The sequence below is a fragment of the Hydractinia symbiolongicarpus genome, chromosome 10 (assembly GCF_029227915.1).
Source record: "Hydractinia symbiolongicarpus strain clone_291-10 chromosome 10, HSymV2.1, whole genome shotgun sequence".
In the NCBI taxonomy this organism is placed as follows: Eukaryota; Metazoa; Cnidaria; class Hydrozoa; order Anthoathecata; family Hydractiniidae; genus Hydractinia; species Hydractinia symbiolongicarpus.
Window position 1 is genome coordinate 14,383,773 of NC_079884.1, and position 16,037 is coordinate 14,399,809.

A 16,037-nucleotide genomic window follows, 5' to 3' on the forward strand; every position below is an offset into this window, starting at 1 on the left:
GGCTCATTAAATCTGAACAAGAGAAATAAAAACAGAAATTGACATCCTGTGCTACTCTTACAAAAATAGTTCATTGTGTGATTAGCTCGTAATCGAACGTTTACTCGTGCAATTGGAAATAATCGAAATCGTATTTTTTTTCTTTTTAAATTTATCTTCATCCTCACGGACTCGGAATATTAAAAAAAATACTCGTTCGATTATTTCCTGATTGCGCTCGTAAACGTGCGATTACATATACAAATTTAATGTATTTACATGGTAATTTTAATTAATTCAATATTAACGCGAACAGACAACTGTTTTAAAATTTCACTACACTGTTGTTATTTTGGAACAATGAAATAAAATCTATATTATTTCATTATTTACGACGATGCGCACTTTTTTGTAATTTATATATTGCTAATTATACTGGAGAGAAAAAAAGAAGCACAAAATATGGACTTGTTCGAGGACGTTGTAACTTAATCTAGATCGCCGTAAATTTACAAAATGTCTCAAGTTAAATAGACATTAGCAGCGTCCTTAAAACAGGTGTTTCTCTATTGCCAGAAACGTAGCACAGGTTTTCAGTTGGAGAGGCAAAACTGCTTATTTAGAGACCTTTTTTTCGTTGTTGGGTCTTTCCTTCATTTGCATTGGTAATAAAATAAAATACAGCTTGGAATTTTTTTAACTTACTTTTTAAGCTTCGTCCCAATTATATGGCAATATCACTGATATTCTATTTGTTCCTATGTTATTCAGGCTGCATCTGTTTTTAAACTATCCTTTAAAAACCGTCAAAATTGAGCCCCATTTCCTTTTCGGGCATTCATATGAGCGACTTACATTTGTTTACCAAATTCTGCATTTGGTTTCGTTTAAGAAGGCAAATAAAAGAAGCCTGAGTAGGGTAGCAGGCTATTTACTCTATGTTATAACTTTGTTAGGAGGACAATATAAAAAAAAGTAAATGTAATAAAAAAAAGAGAAACTTAAACCTCGTCCCCAGGGCATCTTGTATCTTTTCTGACATGGCGCATGTCGAACATGGCGCTGGAGGAGGCCTCGTCACGTGACCTTCCAATACACGGTTTTTCTGTGTGTAATATTTAATGAGATTTGTCTCAATCTACCAAAGTTTTATATATAACCTTGCAGAGCTAGGCCAGCTCGGCGTTTTACGCTTGCAGATGACACTTTGTTAAAGTACGCAAAAGAAAAGTTCTCAAAATGATAACTCGCCACCTGCAAACGCCACTAAGGGACAATAAAGTCTTTAAGCTTTATTATCTGGGCTAAACTGTTCGAAATTAATTTTCTTAATCATATAATAATATATAAATGCTAAATTGGGCTGAAAATAAAATACCAAATCTCAAGTCAATATTTTAATTTTTACTGAACTTATGGGAATCTATATATATACTATATACCCGGTTTAGACATTTTTTGTAATTTTTTATGTTCACTGCTTTATAATTAGTATTAAAACTCTTGAGATAATATATCACAGTGGTGAGCTGTTGAATATCTACCACTATCTTCAGTACATCCTGGATTTAACCATATGCCAGATTGAGCCCTTAATCAAAGTGTGACTTAAAACTTGCTTGGGTTCGATTTTCTGAAATTTCTTCATAGCGGGTTAAAAGGCCTAGGAAGAATCAGAAAATTTTCCTACCTTTTCGCTTCCTCAAAATGGCTGTGTAATTTTTTTATGCCTCGTGTATAATTATATTTTATTGGATTGGTCTAAAAGTACTCCATAACAAGTTTCAAGTCAATAACTTTATTTTTTTAACAAAGTTATTGCACTTTGGATTTTTTTGAATTAGGCCGGGTAAATGTGCAGTCAATGATAAAATGGCTCCAACGGTTAACCTACTGGCTTTTTATATTTTTATGGTAACCAAAGCATATAAAGTAATAAAACATGCCCACTAATAACAACCTGATATAATTTAAAACGTAACGATACACATATTTTGTAAAAAAAAAACATTTTCAATATTTTGTGCAAGATTATTTTGTCTATAAAAGACATGGGCGGCACTAGGTCTCTCAGCTAGTAATTTTATGCAACGTCATTCTTTGCATAAAGCTGCAAATTAAACCTGGCCACTTGGAAACAAGTTGAGTTTCTTTCTTTTGTTCTTATCTTGATAGTTTGCTAGAGGTATAGTGTGCTAGCTAGCTACTTTTCTAGCTTTATTAAACATTCCCAGCTATTGAAATATTGTCATGTAAGCAGTATTACTTTATGATGTCTTATTTTATACTCTCATTGCTTAGTAATGCTTTTTATTAAATTTTTCATTTTGAAAAAAACGTGATACTGATACAGTTCCTCCGCCATTTTAATACGAACAGCTTCCTCTTGTTCGTCACAGACTCGCCGCGTCGCCAAAATGTTCTGTATGACGCAATAAATATGCGACATGTCCGCGCCAATCAGGTTTCATATCGGACCAGCCTCCTCCAGGGCCATGTTCGTATCGCCGTATTGGGGTCAGAAAAGATACAAGTTGCCAGGGGTCGAGGTTGGAGAAACTTATTTTTAATTTTTTTAAATCTATTCTGGTTGAGGCGAGAATAATTAAAAAAATGCGCCGCTAGCAGGTGGCCTACGACCTTTGCTGTAAGACAAAAAATGGAAAAAAATTGTGTATTTTCCTTGTTTATTACAATTACAGACTTTCATGCAGCGAAGTCTAGGTACCAGTAAAGCGCTTGTAGGGGCAATTTTTTCATAATGGTAGCGCAACAAGAAGAAAACAACAACATTAACAGAAAAATTAAATTGTGGCTTTTCCCATGGAGTTATAAAACCACTTTTATACATCCATGCTTTACTATTATAACACTAAAATCGAAGAAAGGTATTCTTTAATGGTTTATGGACTGTATTCTATCCAAAAGATACAAAACTCAAGGTTATTAATGAATAAAAAATGTTGATTCCGCCTAAGGGTTAGCCTAGCTAAAAGTCAAGTGTCCAACGTGTTAAACCGGAAAGAAATGTTATTGCTGGCATCACATTGCTAATTTTAATTTTTATCTTTAAAAGGTATTGTCCCCAATAGTTACTACCACTATATTTCAAAACAATTAACTAGCTAGCTAAATAGCTGACGAAAGGTAGGTGTAGTTTAAGCCAGTTAGCTTTAGTTAGCCTGGCCAGTTCGCAGGGTCAAGGAAAACATAACGGTAAATACTTTTATTATATTATTATTATGTTAGCTGGTAGTTACATCTGCCGTAACCCTAAATTTACAAAAAAATTTAAATCCATTGTCCACAAATTTCTACCACAAATAAAGTTTTCGTTATTTCACAATACTGATTTTTCTTTCACTAAATCTTTAGCATCAGCAAAAAATATTTTATGCAAAAATCATCATAATATTTGACATACGTAATCTTTTAGATAACAATGTATAAATACCCGATATAAAAACATTCTTGCAAAAAAAAAAAAAAAATCGCCAGATTAGCCGAAGTTTAATATTGTCTATTTAAATTGGTTAGGAATCTAGCATTAAAAGGGGGATGGTAGGTCAAATTTTCTGACAGAGATGGGATACGGTTGGAAAGAAATCATAGCAAAATTACATGAGTATAAGAAAATGTTCTCCTTATACTTATGCACAAGAATTTATTCCAGCGAATAATTTGTAAACACATGACTAACTCTTAAAATTTGTTGTGAATTTGTGAATGAAAGAAAAAAATCTAAAAATAATGTTGAGAACTTCTTTCTGTGAAAATGACTTCTCTTAAAGGTTACCTTCATCCTCAAAAAATTTTCCTCATAAAAAAGAAGACAGTTAGCCAGAAAAAGTTGAATTAAAAATTTAAAAAACTTTTTAAAATTCAAATTTTTAACCCAACGGGATTGACGATGAATCTGTTAGACGAATTTAGCATTAGCATTTATCAATATATCTATATTCCAATATGTAGATCAGCTATACATGATCTGAAAATATGTCTTTCATTTCACGTCTTTGGCTGCATCAGAACAACAAAATTATAGTAGCTATATGGATGTTTGAATGTTTTTACTAATTCGCGTTTCATCAAATGACTGCCCATTGAATCACATTTTTTTAAAGTTATTTTTAGAGATTCTAAATCATAAAGTTATGTAGTCGGTGGAGTTATATATTCGCTTTTAGATAATCACATAATTAGGACATTATAAGCTACATATGCAGTTGTGGCATTTTTAATAACCTTTCGTCCAAATTTGAAAATATTCTTTGATGATTATCCATATCTTAAATCTTTCAGCTTGATATTCGATTATCCATTTCTTCTACTTTCACTACAATTAGATAGGTAGATCTAATTCTTGTTTGGTTGTCCTTGCTCTAGTTAGCCATAGCCAAACATATATTACATTATACATATGGTGGTTTTCAGCCATTGAGCTATATGTGATTTATACCATGACAAGGGAGGATCTAGGATTTTTTTTCACTGGTGTAAAATAGGCTTCACCGCCCGCCAGGGTGGTAATCTTACAACTGGGGGTTTGGGGAGCGCCCTTAAACGGCTAAAATAGCTTAAAATCATCTCTCAGACTTATCTTTGATAAGTAGTGTACGGTGGGTTTTTTTTTTTAGTTTTTTAGCTGACGAAGATTATATTTTTGAAAGCTTTTTTAGCTGGCGAAGATTATATTTTTAAATGTTTTTTGTACAACTTGAGTAGGTTAAATGTTGTTTTTTAAAAATTTTGATGTCATGCCTTATTACTTCTAGGGAATTTATATATGGGGACATTTAAGCAACAGATAATAATGTACAAGATTTTTTCCTATTTTATCAAGACTGCTACACTTTTAATCGTCGTTCAGGATATTTAACATTTTAAGTCTTTTTGGATATTTTTTGCCGGCATATCGATTATGTCATCTAAATTTATTTTCATCTCGTTGTGGATATTTAGCAACACCAAGCCATTAAATTGACCCTGAAGAAAAGTTTCAAAATTATAATTAAATGTACTTAATGTGGTGTTTCACAATCAAAACAGATAAATAATTGGCAAGATATATACGACAAGATTAAAAATGTCACATTCTCCTTAATACGCAACGTCATATTGTAGAAACATACCTGGGTCATCAAATTTCTTGAAAATGTCTTTACTCGTCGTAGCTTTGATAAAGATCTCTCACAGGAAACTGGTCGTTACTGGCACTACGGCAAGGCAAGAATATGTAAAATCTTGAAGATATTTGGGTACAACATAAAAATATGTGCAGCTAATCCATTATTAATTATTTCCAAGAAATAAAGCTGAATGTTTACTTTTATGAATGTTTTACTGTTTCTACGTTTTTATTTCCTGTAAATTCATCACCAACGTCATGAGGAAATATTAACAAAAAAAATTCTCTTTCATTACGAGGAGAGTTCTCCACAATCTTTTTGTTAACATTTTGTGAAGCATAGAAGTTTAAATGTTAAGGCAGCTCAATCAGAACAGCAGCTTGAAGTAGATAGCAAAGGCTCTAATTTCCAACAATTAATATGGAAACAGAATTGTATAAACAATTGCCGTTTCCTGTAGATCTAAATAAAAAAAATAATTATTATTTATAGACGATAGTTAGCTACAAAGCTTTCTGCGAAAACAAAATGTTAAAATAAAAATATAAAGCAAACAAATAAACTATAATAACTAAGTTTATATATATATTATTGATTAGATGTATTTATTGAGGATAAAAGTTCAAATATAAACAAAACACACTGTTTATAAAAATTCTGCTGAAAATTTTACTTGCTGGTATTTGAACTTTTCATATGAGTAGCTAGGCAGCTAGCAACTATTTTTGTATTTAAAATTTATATTTAAAAATACACAAGTAAACAAATAAAACTTCTTACCTGCTTAAACATCAACAAATAGACTCTGTAGGAAATTTTGCCAAGTGAGCATTCAGTAGCTAGTGTCTTTGAGATTCCGTCCAACTTTCTTCGCAACCCTTGTATCCAAATCTGATACTTCCCCAATACATGTCAAAATATGGTGCTTTACATCTAGCCCCAAATCTTCGATTAACTTCAGTTGTTTATCTGATATCGAATCCGCCACTTAAACACTCTTCAAGACATAAATCAAGTAAAAAAACACTGACCTGTTTCACAGCGGTCGTAAAAGAGAAAGTTCGCAGATCACTCACCTGAATATGTGTCCTGGATCGTCATGCCTTATAATTTTCATTTTACACCAGTTGGCTACACCAGAGAAATACACAAGGATATTTATTGCCCAGAAGAATGCGAAGCTTACACCAATTGAACTGGTGTAAATAGTAAAGCCGGTGCCGATCAGGATATCAAAAATTCGCAGGATGAAACAGCTGCATGCAGCTAAATTGACACAAAAACAGGACCACAAAACCCAAACGGCGGGGGGTGGTCGACCCCCCCAAAATCAGTTCTATACGCGGCGATGGAAGTTGGGTGGCCGTTATTCTAGTTCATTTTAATAATGGGCGTAAAAATCAAAGAGCAAAAGGCTCACAGAGATACACCTAAATTTTTGAGCTGAATTTTTGTTGGTGTATTTACAGCAGTACACCATAGCTAAATCTGCCCCTGCATGAAGGTTGATTATAAGGAAAACATGTGAACATCTAGCAGTGTGTCATGTATTTTCTAACAAGTACTTCAGTCCAAACTTATTGCCTCTGCAGCTACAGAGCTAAAAATACCCTTTTACCATCATCCAACTGTGCACTTTGTAAAAGTTAATAACTGTAAGTTGTTCCTGTTTTCATAAAGTTACTATACCACAGAGAGGACTAGCAGCACCATTTCAATACGTTATTTAAAAGTTAAACGTTAGTATAAGAAGCAAAAAATCAGGAAAGAAACAACAAAAGGTTACACATTTCTGTCTTTTTCTGTATGACACAAATAATTCTTAGTGAGAAAGTTACCAAGAAACTTGACTGGGTTATCCAGACAAACAAAAACAGGCTAAAAGTTTGTCCCTACAATCGCTTTACTCGTGCCCAGACAGTGCTGTATGAAAGTCGACACAAAATCCTGGTTGCGTAAACGAGGAAATATCTTAGCTGGTTAGTGCTTTGTGTTGGGTATTATACATAACTAGTCGTTAGCCCGTGGAAAAATCCACGGGTTCGCCCGTCCTTTAAATTCACCTGTCACAACAAAGTGGACAAAATTTATCGCACTTGGTATTGGTGCGCATTATAAAAATTTCGTGATTCCGTTACCGGACGCGGCTTTCGCAGACACACAGATAGACAGACGACGGTTATTATTAAAGAGATTATTAGCCCGTGAAAAAAATCCACGAGTTCGCCCGTCGTTTATATTTACCCGCGGCAACAAGGTGGATAAAAATATATCGCATTTGATATTCGTGTTTCTGCAACATCATTTTCTAACCCAACGTCCAAAAGTCCGTGGCAAAAGGAACAAAATAAACTGATGACAGATTATTTTGGTAAACATATTTCGAAAATTACATTCAATTACGCGAGGATAATACTAATTTTGCAAGTGATTTTTAAATAATTTCTGCAGCGCAATCACAAAATTGGATACTTCATCAAAATTTCCCAAACTGAAATCTTCCATCAAGAACTTGTAAAATAACACGGGATGCTAAAATACAAAATAAGAATGCATTATCCTTACTATAGACAATATACCTACATGCTATAACTATACAGACATCATGTTAAATAAGCTAAACTTTTTAACAGCAATTTTGACAGCAATCAGATCTGTTGGAAAACAAAACATTCTCATTTCTTTTACTTTTTTACTTTCCCGATTATGAATAGAATTAAATACACTTTAGAAAGTAATTTAATAGGGTCAGCATCAAAATATTGCGGTTCCACCTGTTCAACCTTACCTTGTTACATTTAACGCGTATCTTTGATGCGAAGTAAAAAAAGGTTCGGCCAGGAAGGATTTTAGTTTGGAAAAAAAAAATAAAAAACAGGGCGAAAGATACACATGGAAGTAAAACTCATTGAGGAAGATCAAAATTATAAACGAAACGAATTATTTTTTGACATCGAATGTTTATTTACTTTCTTACGTTATGGTAAAAATTAACATACATATGGCCAGCAACATAGAAGTTGCATAAACTCTCACGCATAACATAAGCGCTGGTAATGACAATAAATAACTTGCCAACTTAAATCAAACTCAAGTTTCGTTTAAACAAAATTGTATAAAAGTTCTCTTTTGCACAATTTGTGTTGATGTTTTGTGAGATCTAAAAAGTCAAAAAGTGAGTTGAACTGTCTTCTTTGTAGTATATTCAACGGAACAAAGCATTTATTATTCCCAAAAGCTTAGGGATGCTAATGTGTCTTGCTACAATATTAAACAGTGTTCTTTTTTGTAATAACTTTACCTGACTCATTAGCTCATACAAGAATTTTAACTTTTCACCGTTTAGATTATGCTTTCGTGCCAAACTAAAAAAATATATAAATTAAGGGATAAAGAGAAAGTCCACTTAGAAATACCATATTCTTGGCAAAATTTAGTTACAAATAACAAAATAATTTGCAATTGAAAGTTTCTGGCTGATTGGATTATTCCTTTTTTTGCATCCTGTTCTTTAAAGTTCGAATAGAAAAATTGTTCGTCTGAATTGATCATTGTTCACCTGAATATTAATATTTGCAGATAGCAATTTGCTTGTTATTCTGGATTTTCTTCTATAGCAATATAATGTTACTATGTTTCCAGAACTAAATAAAGGATTTTATGTAGATTTCGGGTAACAGGACTCACCTAAAATGTCATTGTAGTTCTGTTTCGCTTCTATCCACGTGGAAATGAATTAAAAAAAAATTTTTTTTCGAAATAACATCGCAATAAAAACAGAAATCACCCTGAAGATTATGATGACATTGAAATTTGATTGTTTGTTGTATGTAAAATACAACAAGAAATAAATTTAACAGAAATTGCTGAATATTGGTTTTTTATTCTTCAGATGTTGTTCTGGTTAAAATTGTTCTAAAATGTTTTTAAGAATTATGGTACTTTATCGTCTTATTTGTTTAAGGCGTTATTTTTACCCGAAAATAGGCCAACACTTAAACTTGATCTTTTTGCCTGTCATTTAGTCTGAACGGGCATTTTTTCCGATGTTTTTAATTCTACAAATCAGTCCTTCGTCCCTTAGACTTGAGTAGTAGACTAAATTGCTCACATGATAATATCATTTTCATCCATCCACTGCAATGTTCTACTTTGGTCCCAATCTTCTGGAGAAAGCATTTTGATCTCTTTAACTATTCCAGATTCATTCTCTAAACGTAAATATAACCGAGAAAAAGATTATGTTAAACTTTTGCTTGTACATTTCTTTTATACGAGGCAGGAAATTTGGTTTCAACCTGAGTTGTACTGCTATTTCTTTCACATGCTGAAACTGAAATTGTTCACACAATGTTGAGCATTTTTTGTTCATTTTACAAAATATTACAATTTTTTGTATTAAAAACTTAGTATATACACGCAATCGCAAGTTGATTTCATTTTAGCAATTTTTTTCTTAAAGGGTATTTTTTTATGCTTGTTGTGTAATTTTCGGAGAACAGAGAAAACCGGTAAACGTCCAGCTTATTTTGATTTGATTTTTCAGGCATTCTCATCATCATTGTACATTATCAAATCCTGTAAATTTTTATCAAAATAACTGAATCAAGTTTTTGTAAGGCATTGGTAGAGCCTTGGAACAAACGTCATCGAACTGAGTGGTATATTTTTATTACTGCTGTTTTGTTACTAGAAAGAGGAATATACATTTATAATATCTTTTGCAAGCTGTACCAACGGTGGACAAACTGAAATAAGCCTTCTCTGTTCATAAGAAGATGTATCAAGTCAAATGTGGTCAGTTAATCAAGGCGGATGATGTGTAGAAATTTTTAGTTGCCTAATAACCGTACTTTCTCTCTGATGGCATTTTCACTATATTTATGGCTTATTACATGAGAAATAAACATTCAAAAAAGTTGCTTGTGGCATGGAGGTAGAAGTTCTATCTCCATGGTTGTGGAAACGAAATCTGAATAAGGAACCCTATTATTTAATGGATTTTACCATAATTGACAGGACATTTGCGCTATACCTAACAGTAGAGCTAAGCAATGTATTAGAGTGTCTTTTTACAAGAGAATTTTTCGGTTCCTTGACAGTGAATTTTAGTTATGAAGTGTCAAAGAAAGATTAAAATTGATTTACCTGTTGGATACATACGTCGATGTTCATCCACTTGATTAACTGTATGTTTGCTATCGGGCTTTGTTATGTGAGACTCTAGCTTTTTCCTCAATTCATCAAACGTATTGAGAAGCATACTCGGATTGTTCCGAGGAATCTTGATATAATATTTATCACTCATGATAAATCCCAACCAATTGTCAGGTTTCCAGTCTTCTTCAAGAATGATTGGAATTATTTTGACATTCCTTTCACGAGCGTATGTTGCTTCTACAAAAAAACATTGCGGTAGGAAATACTTTAATATTGTTTTCGGGAAATTTAATTTGCTTCATGTATGCTACATGTTAAATGTTTATTTCGATTCTCGTATTGCACCAAAATGCATAAAAGAATAATACAGTTGGTAACACTAAAAGTGTTGCAGAAGAGTCCAGCGTCTAAAAATGTCTATTTAAATTGTTATCTGTTGCACAAAACATCAATCTGCAAACTTTTGCTCCTGCAACATCCCTGCAATATTCACTCATCAGCGTAATTCATTCCTGAAAAATACAGAAATCTCGCCAATTGACTTAACCGTTAGTGTTTCTTCCATTACATCCCGAAAAATAAGAAAAGTATACACGGAAAACACAAAAAAGTATCACTGGGCAATCTTGCAGGCTCCAGCTATCGACAATACCTGATTTGCAATTAGCGCTTTCTTGATAAGTTCGTGATGCAAACAGCAAAAACACTTCCGCATTCTGTATAGCGTGTGCCATAGCAATACAAAGTTCATCTGTCATGTCACTTTCATCAAACCAAAGTTTAAATCCATACTCTTTCAACTTTACAACAATATCTTTAACGACACTCTTTTGCTTCCAACTATAGCTGATCATGATGTGCTTTGCACTGTGTTCGGTGTCATCGTGATCTACAGATCAATTTAGATATCGGTAAAGAATTTATCTTTACCAGAGCAGAACCTTTGTATTGCAGACGCTATTAAGATAAACGTCCACTAAAAAGGTTTTCTTTTAAATAAAGGTTTGGTCTTTTTAAGGTTTACAATTAGAGAATTGAATGTTAAATTGATTGGTTGCTGCTACAAAACACTATCGACACTACAGTGGTAATATAATTTATGGTCTTGGAGAAAGTCTCAATTGTTTTTAATTTTTATGCCCCTTCTACATAACAGTTTTCGTCAAGAAGTGAAACAGATTTAAAGTTAAAACTTCCACCATTCGTTGGTCTCAACGCCTTTACACAGCTTTTAATTTAAAAAAATGGATATATTCTTAATCCCATTCTTAACATTGTTGCATGTTGCATGTTGTATGCAGGTTTTTACGATGAAAAATTCTACCGATTTGGTTCTTGTTTAGCTCCCATTCGATTCCTGACGCGTTGGAGGATACATCGCCATGTTCGTTGTCCTGAAAAAAGTATTCAAAAGATATCACAGCATATCGGTAAAAAACCTCTTTGAAATACATCACATATATATAAACACTCATACATGACAAATACCTTTAACTTATATATAAGCTGACATAGCGTAGTATTCTCTTTAATTTTCTCACAGTAACTAAAAGATAGTTGCCACACAACTTTCAATGCTTCATTTAGTGCAGCTATTGGGATATGGTCATGCTGTAGTACTTTCAGAACAACGTCAAGAACGCCAGCGTCTACAATCTACAACCAAGGATAAATCGTATCAGCAGATCTTTCATATCGTTTATTAATAATATTTTTGTTTATCTCAGTTTTCAAGAGTGGTAACAAAAATGTCTTACTCCAGTTGTATAAAAATTTTTAACATTCTGTGTACAGTTTATGTTAGGGTTAATGACAGATGTGCAATATATCTTCTGATTTTCGGGAAAGCGGATAGAATAAAATTTTAGTGTAGCTACGTTTAAAGTCATAATGGCAACGGAATTAAAAGGTTTTCGCAGTTATTTGAAATAAAAATGTGTTAACGTGCAGTGTCCCAGAAATAAAAGCAGAAATGTAACAGGTGTCACCGCTATGACCTTTAACACAAAATGAATAGTATAAATAATTGGTAGAAAGGGGAAGACGGAATCCTCAAACAAATATGACGACAGTGACCTTCTTTATCTTCAAGAGGAAAGTCTGTGATATATCCTGCATGTAAATTTATAGTAAAGACACGGAGATCGAGTTAACAAAATTTCTTAAATTAAGGTTTCTAGCTCACATTCGCAAGGCGAAATTTATAGCAGTTTGCCTTTAGTGCCTAATATGATATTGACGTCACATAGTGCAAGTGTCCTGCATAAAAGTGGTAAGAAGTGTTTTGGAACGTGGATGTGACCACCAAAATGATAGCACATCAAATAAGACCAATTTTTTTAAAAAAAAATTGAAATCGATAATGCCAAATCCTACCTATAAGCATCGTAATAATCCTCTTTCGAGTAAATCTCATTATTTCACGCTAACCGACGGGCGAGGATGCACGAAATAACAATGCAAAAAATGTGGATGACAGTTTGTAGAATTTTCCACAGGCTAATGAGTAGATATATCACTTACAATACGACATGGCAAACCTGAACTTTTCTTGAGCTAAAAGAAACAAGTAGTTACTTTTTGCTGATTCTCCGTATTTACAACCATCCTTTGCAATCCATTTAACATTTCTTCCAAAGAAAAACTTTCACATTCAAAGTTTTTGGAATGCAAACTTTCGATTGTGTATTCCATCAAGCGTGATACTATTTCTAAATTCCAAAATCCATTTTATCAATGGTCATCGACAACAGAAAAATGAAAATTAAGAAGAAAGGACAATGGAAATATAATATAAGGAAATTGAACCTTCTTCTACTAGAGATACATTTGTCTTGTCCGCTTCACAATATAAATGGGCCAAAGTCAACACAGCAGAAAGATGATATACGGGAGCAATATATGTGGCCGCCATCATATACTTCCACTTTGATGTAATAGCATGCGATATTTCTTGGATGTTAGAGACCATTGATTGGACAGAAGTTATCTCTCTAAAGCATTTATATTTGTTTCAATATATTAACAAGCCGTTAAACCTTAAAGCATCAGATATTGATCTATTTTCTTTGGCTTATTGTGTTTGGGAGTATACTCTAATTGGAAAACTTGAAGAAAAAAACGTGCTTTAAACTTGAATTTTGGTTTTTTTTAACAGATATACATGATGATAAGGATTGATAAATTACGGTGGAAAATTACCCACTGACCTGTCCTGATGATCTTCAAGTATCTTGTTATCTTTGGAAATATATCTGGAACGTAAATCACTGGAAGATATCCCCTCAAGGGAAGATGGATCTCGATACCAATCTCTATTATATGGTGTTCTGGAACAGTTGTAAACAATAGTCATAACTCCATCGCGAAGCAACCATTGTGTTGACTGCAGCAATAAAAAATATTTGTTCTTGAAAGTGGTTATCATGAATATAATAATAAGAATATTATGTTTGATTCGTTTTCCTTATAGTGTGAAAATCCTTATGAACTAGTTACTGTTCTTTTGGGAATCAAAGCAAAGTGAAATAACTCTTGCATGATTTTAATAAATTTACCTGATTATCTTCCGGTTCTTTAATGTCTTTCACCAGACAATATATGTATTTTATAATTGTGTACATCAGACCACTTGCAATACATTTTTTCATACACCCCTCTTCTGAATTAGTATAGCAACCGGCCAGACATAGTACAAAGTCTAAGATGGCAACCTCAATATCCGTTCTATGCGCGTTCTAAAAAACAATTTTTTGTATGTGTCGAAAAAAATTTGTTTGTGGGAAAAACAATCACAGTCAGGTTAGAGTAATTACTACATTGTTCCGGTTTATTCTTAGGCTTGTTTCTTAAAAGAGGCTAACTCCTGTGACGATCTGATAAAATTTCAGCATGATTATGGTACAGGACCTATATCCACTATTTAAGTAAAATTGGGGAAATAAGGCTTCTCCTATTTCTATCGCGTTTAAGAAAGTTTTGCTCAACAGTTTTCTCTACTGCTTCGATTTTTGTTAGTTACATAAATGGATTATAACATACTTTGTAGTTTTTTCTCAGAAAATCTGGGGATTGACACAGATAACGGGAAAGAACGGATAAAACAAGTTACCCATATCAACATTTACCACCAGTGTAAGTTTTGGAACCATAATTCCATGACTTCTGATTATCAAACTCGTGGCCATTCTTATATTACCATTCTTACATTATACCCAACCCGCAACTACGAAAATTGTCATACGTTAATAAGTTTCTCTTGTCATGGCGTACACAAAATTTTGATGTAAGAAAATTATAATTTATTCCAGCTATTCTCTACGACAGACGCGTTCTAACAAGGGTGAAACAGGGTTGAACGCCAGATTAACCATATTATACATCCTTGTAGGTCTTTTTCAGGGAGGGTCTCTTTCCGGGCCAATGTATTTTTCAAAGTATAACTTTCCTGCAACTTAGGTTTAAAAAAAATACAGGCTAAAATCTATCGTTATCCTGTCACACCAAGAATAGTCACCTCGCATTTTTATATTCGAGGTAAGTTCCTGAAAAAGTTCACGAAGTATGGATAAATCTTAGTATGGATAAATCATATGTTACACATCTGGGTAAAATAATTGAAACAGCGCAACCTTTTCAACGTCACATACTTTCTAAAAAACATTCTCATAACGGTTAAAATAAAAGCACAGACTTCATTTGCGATACCACATCTAGCTAAAGCAATCATTTAGCATTGTTATTTTGCGGAAATAAGTTGCCATGAAAGCTTTTTGCGGCCAAATCCAAAAAGTTATCATTACTACAAGACAATTCTTCTTTCGATAAATAGACAAAATACGGCTATCATTATAAAGAAACATTGTCTATCAAGCAAAGATTGCGAAACAAAAAAGGTGAAAAATGTACCTGATTGTTCCTTATCACTCCAATTCGTCCATTACTATTCAATTGATGCCAACACCTTTCCACAATAAGTTTGGCTGATTTGCACCAATCATATTTATTGCTTAAATGTTCTTGTTTCTTTTGTTCTTCCCCGTGGTCGCTTTTAGTTAAAGCGGAAAGTTTTTTGCAACGAATGTGGATGTCTTTTATAGTTGTTTGGGAATTGACTTCACAAAAACTGATCAAGGCCTCGCAAAATGACCTACAATATGTTTGCAATATAGGAACAAAAAAATCAGTTCTGTAGTTTATGGTGTGCAACTGACAAAGTACTTACACAGACATATTTCATGAATCAATGTGTCCAATCAACTGAATAGACGAAACAGGAGTTTAATTAGCAACGAAGTACAATACAAGCGTTAAAGCACAGGAAGTGAAAAATTGATCTTCAAAACAGGAGCTAAGTATCTAACAAAATACTTTCAACAATGAGTCCTGTACGATTGTGGCAAAAATACGCATAAAACTATAGATAATCGTTCTTCAACTACATCAGCACAGATGAATTACAAAAACACTTTGATATGTTTTCCAGTTCACATTTACTCTAAACATCATAACATCATTCGTTACTCATTAAAACGAAGTTGTCCGTAATTAAATCTAATGACGCTGTTATAAGTTACTACTCGAATGATTAGTATTTAATCAAGCAATTAAGTTTAATGATTTTATTATGTTCCGACAATAAATGTATGTATAATAGTTATACTGTCATAGGTTAGATTTATGAAAGATTATGTGCAAAAATATTTACCCCAGATTGAAAAATGAAGCGCGTGGAAAAAAGTGAGACACTTATAATATCGTAACAAGGGT

The 16,037-nt window shown here is 33.0% G+C and overlaps 1 protein-coding gene across 6 annotated transcripts; it reads right to left on the reverse strand.

The window, feature by feature from the left end:
* Window positions 1-3,070: 3,070 nt before the first annotated feature.
* On the reverse strand, window positions 3,071-15,834 carry LOC130612138 (uncharacterized). Of its 6 annotated transcripts, none has more exons than XM_057433430.1 (15): window positions 15,493-15,831; window positions 15,177-15,417; window positions 13,826-14,005; window positions 13,478-13,653; window positions 13,077-13,261; window positions 12,846-12,979; window positions 11,757-11,924; window positions 11,593-11,662; window positions 10,921-11,157; window positions 10,257-10,505; window positions 9,220-9,319; window positions 8,410-8,473; window positions 5,889-7,640; window positions 5,112-5,570; window positions 3,071-4,315 (listed from the first exon to the last, which is right to left on the reverse strand). In XM_057433430.1, the coding sequence occupies exons 1-13, from the start codon at window positions 15,498-15,500 to the stop codon at window positions 7,524-7,526; spliced, it is 1,929 nt and encodes a 642-aa protein (XP_057289413.1). In that variant the 5' UTR covers window positions 15,501-15,831; the 3' UTR covers window positions 3,071-4,315; window positions 5,112-5,570; window positions 5,889-7,523. The 6 variants fall into 6 exon arrangements, with proteins under 6 accessions (XP_057289413.1, XP_057289414.1, XP_057289412.1 ...); XM_057433431.1 differs by lacking the exon at window positions 3,071-4,315 and adding an exon at window positions 4,791-4,965 and having other exon boundaries at window positions 10,272-10,505; window positions 15,493-15,832; XM_057433429.1 differs by lacking the exon at window positions 3,071-4,315 and adding an exon at window positions 4,791-4,965.
* Window positions 15,835-16,037: the final 203 nt, after the last annotated feature.

Coding starts and splice junctions, on each gene's coding strand:
- LOC130612138 (XM_057433430.1), bottom strand. Junction 13,654..13,825: donor AAGAACCGGAAGATAATCAG/GTAAATTTATTA, acceptor TTATTGCTGCAG/TCAACACAATGGTTGCTTCG. Junction 10,506..10,920: donor AAGCGCTAATTGCAAATCAG/GTATTGTCGATA, acceptor GTTTTTTTGTAG/AAGCAACATACGCTCGTGAA.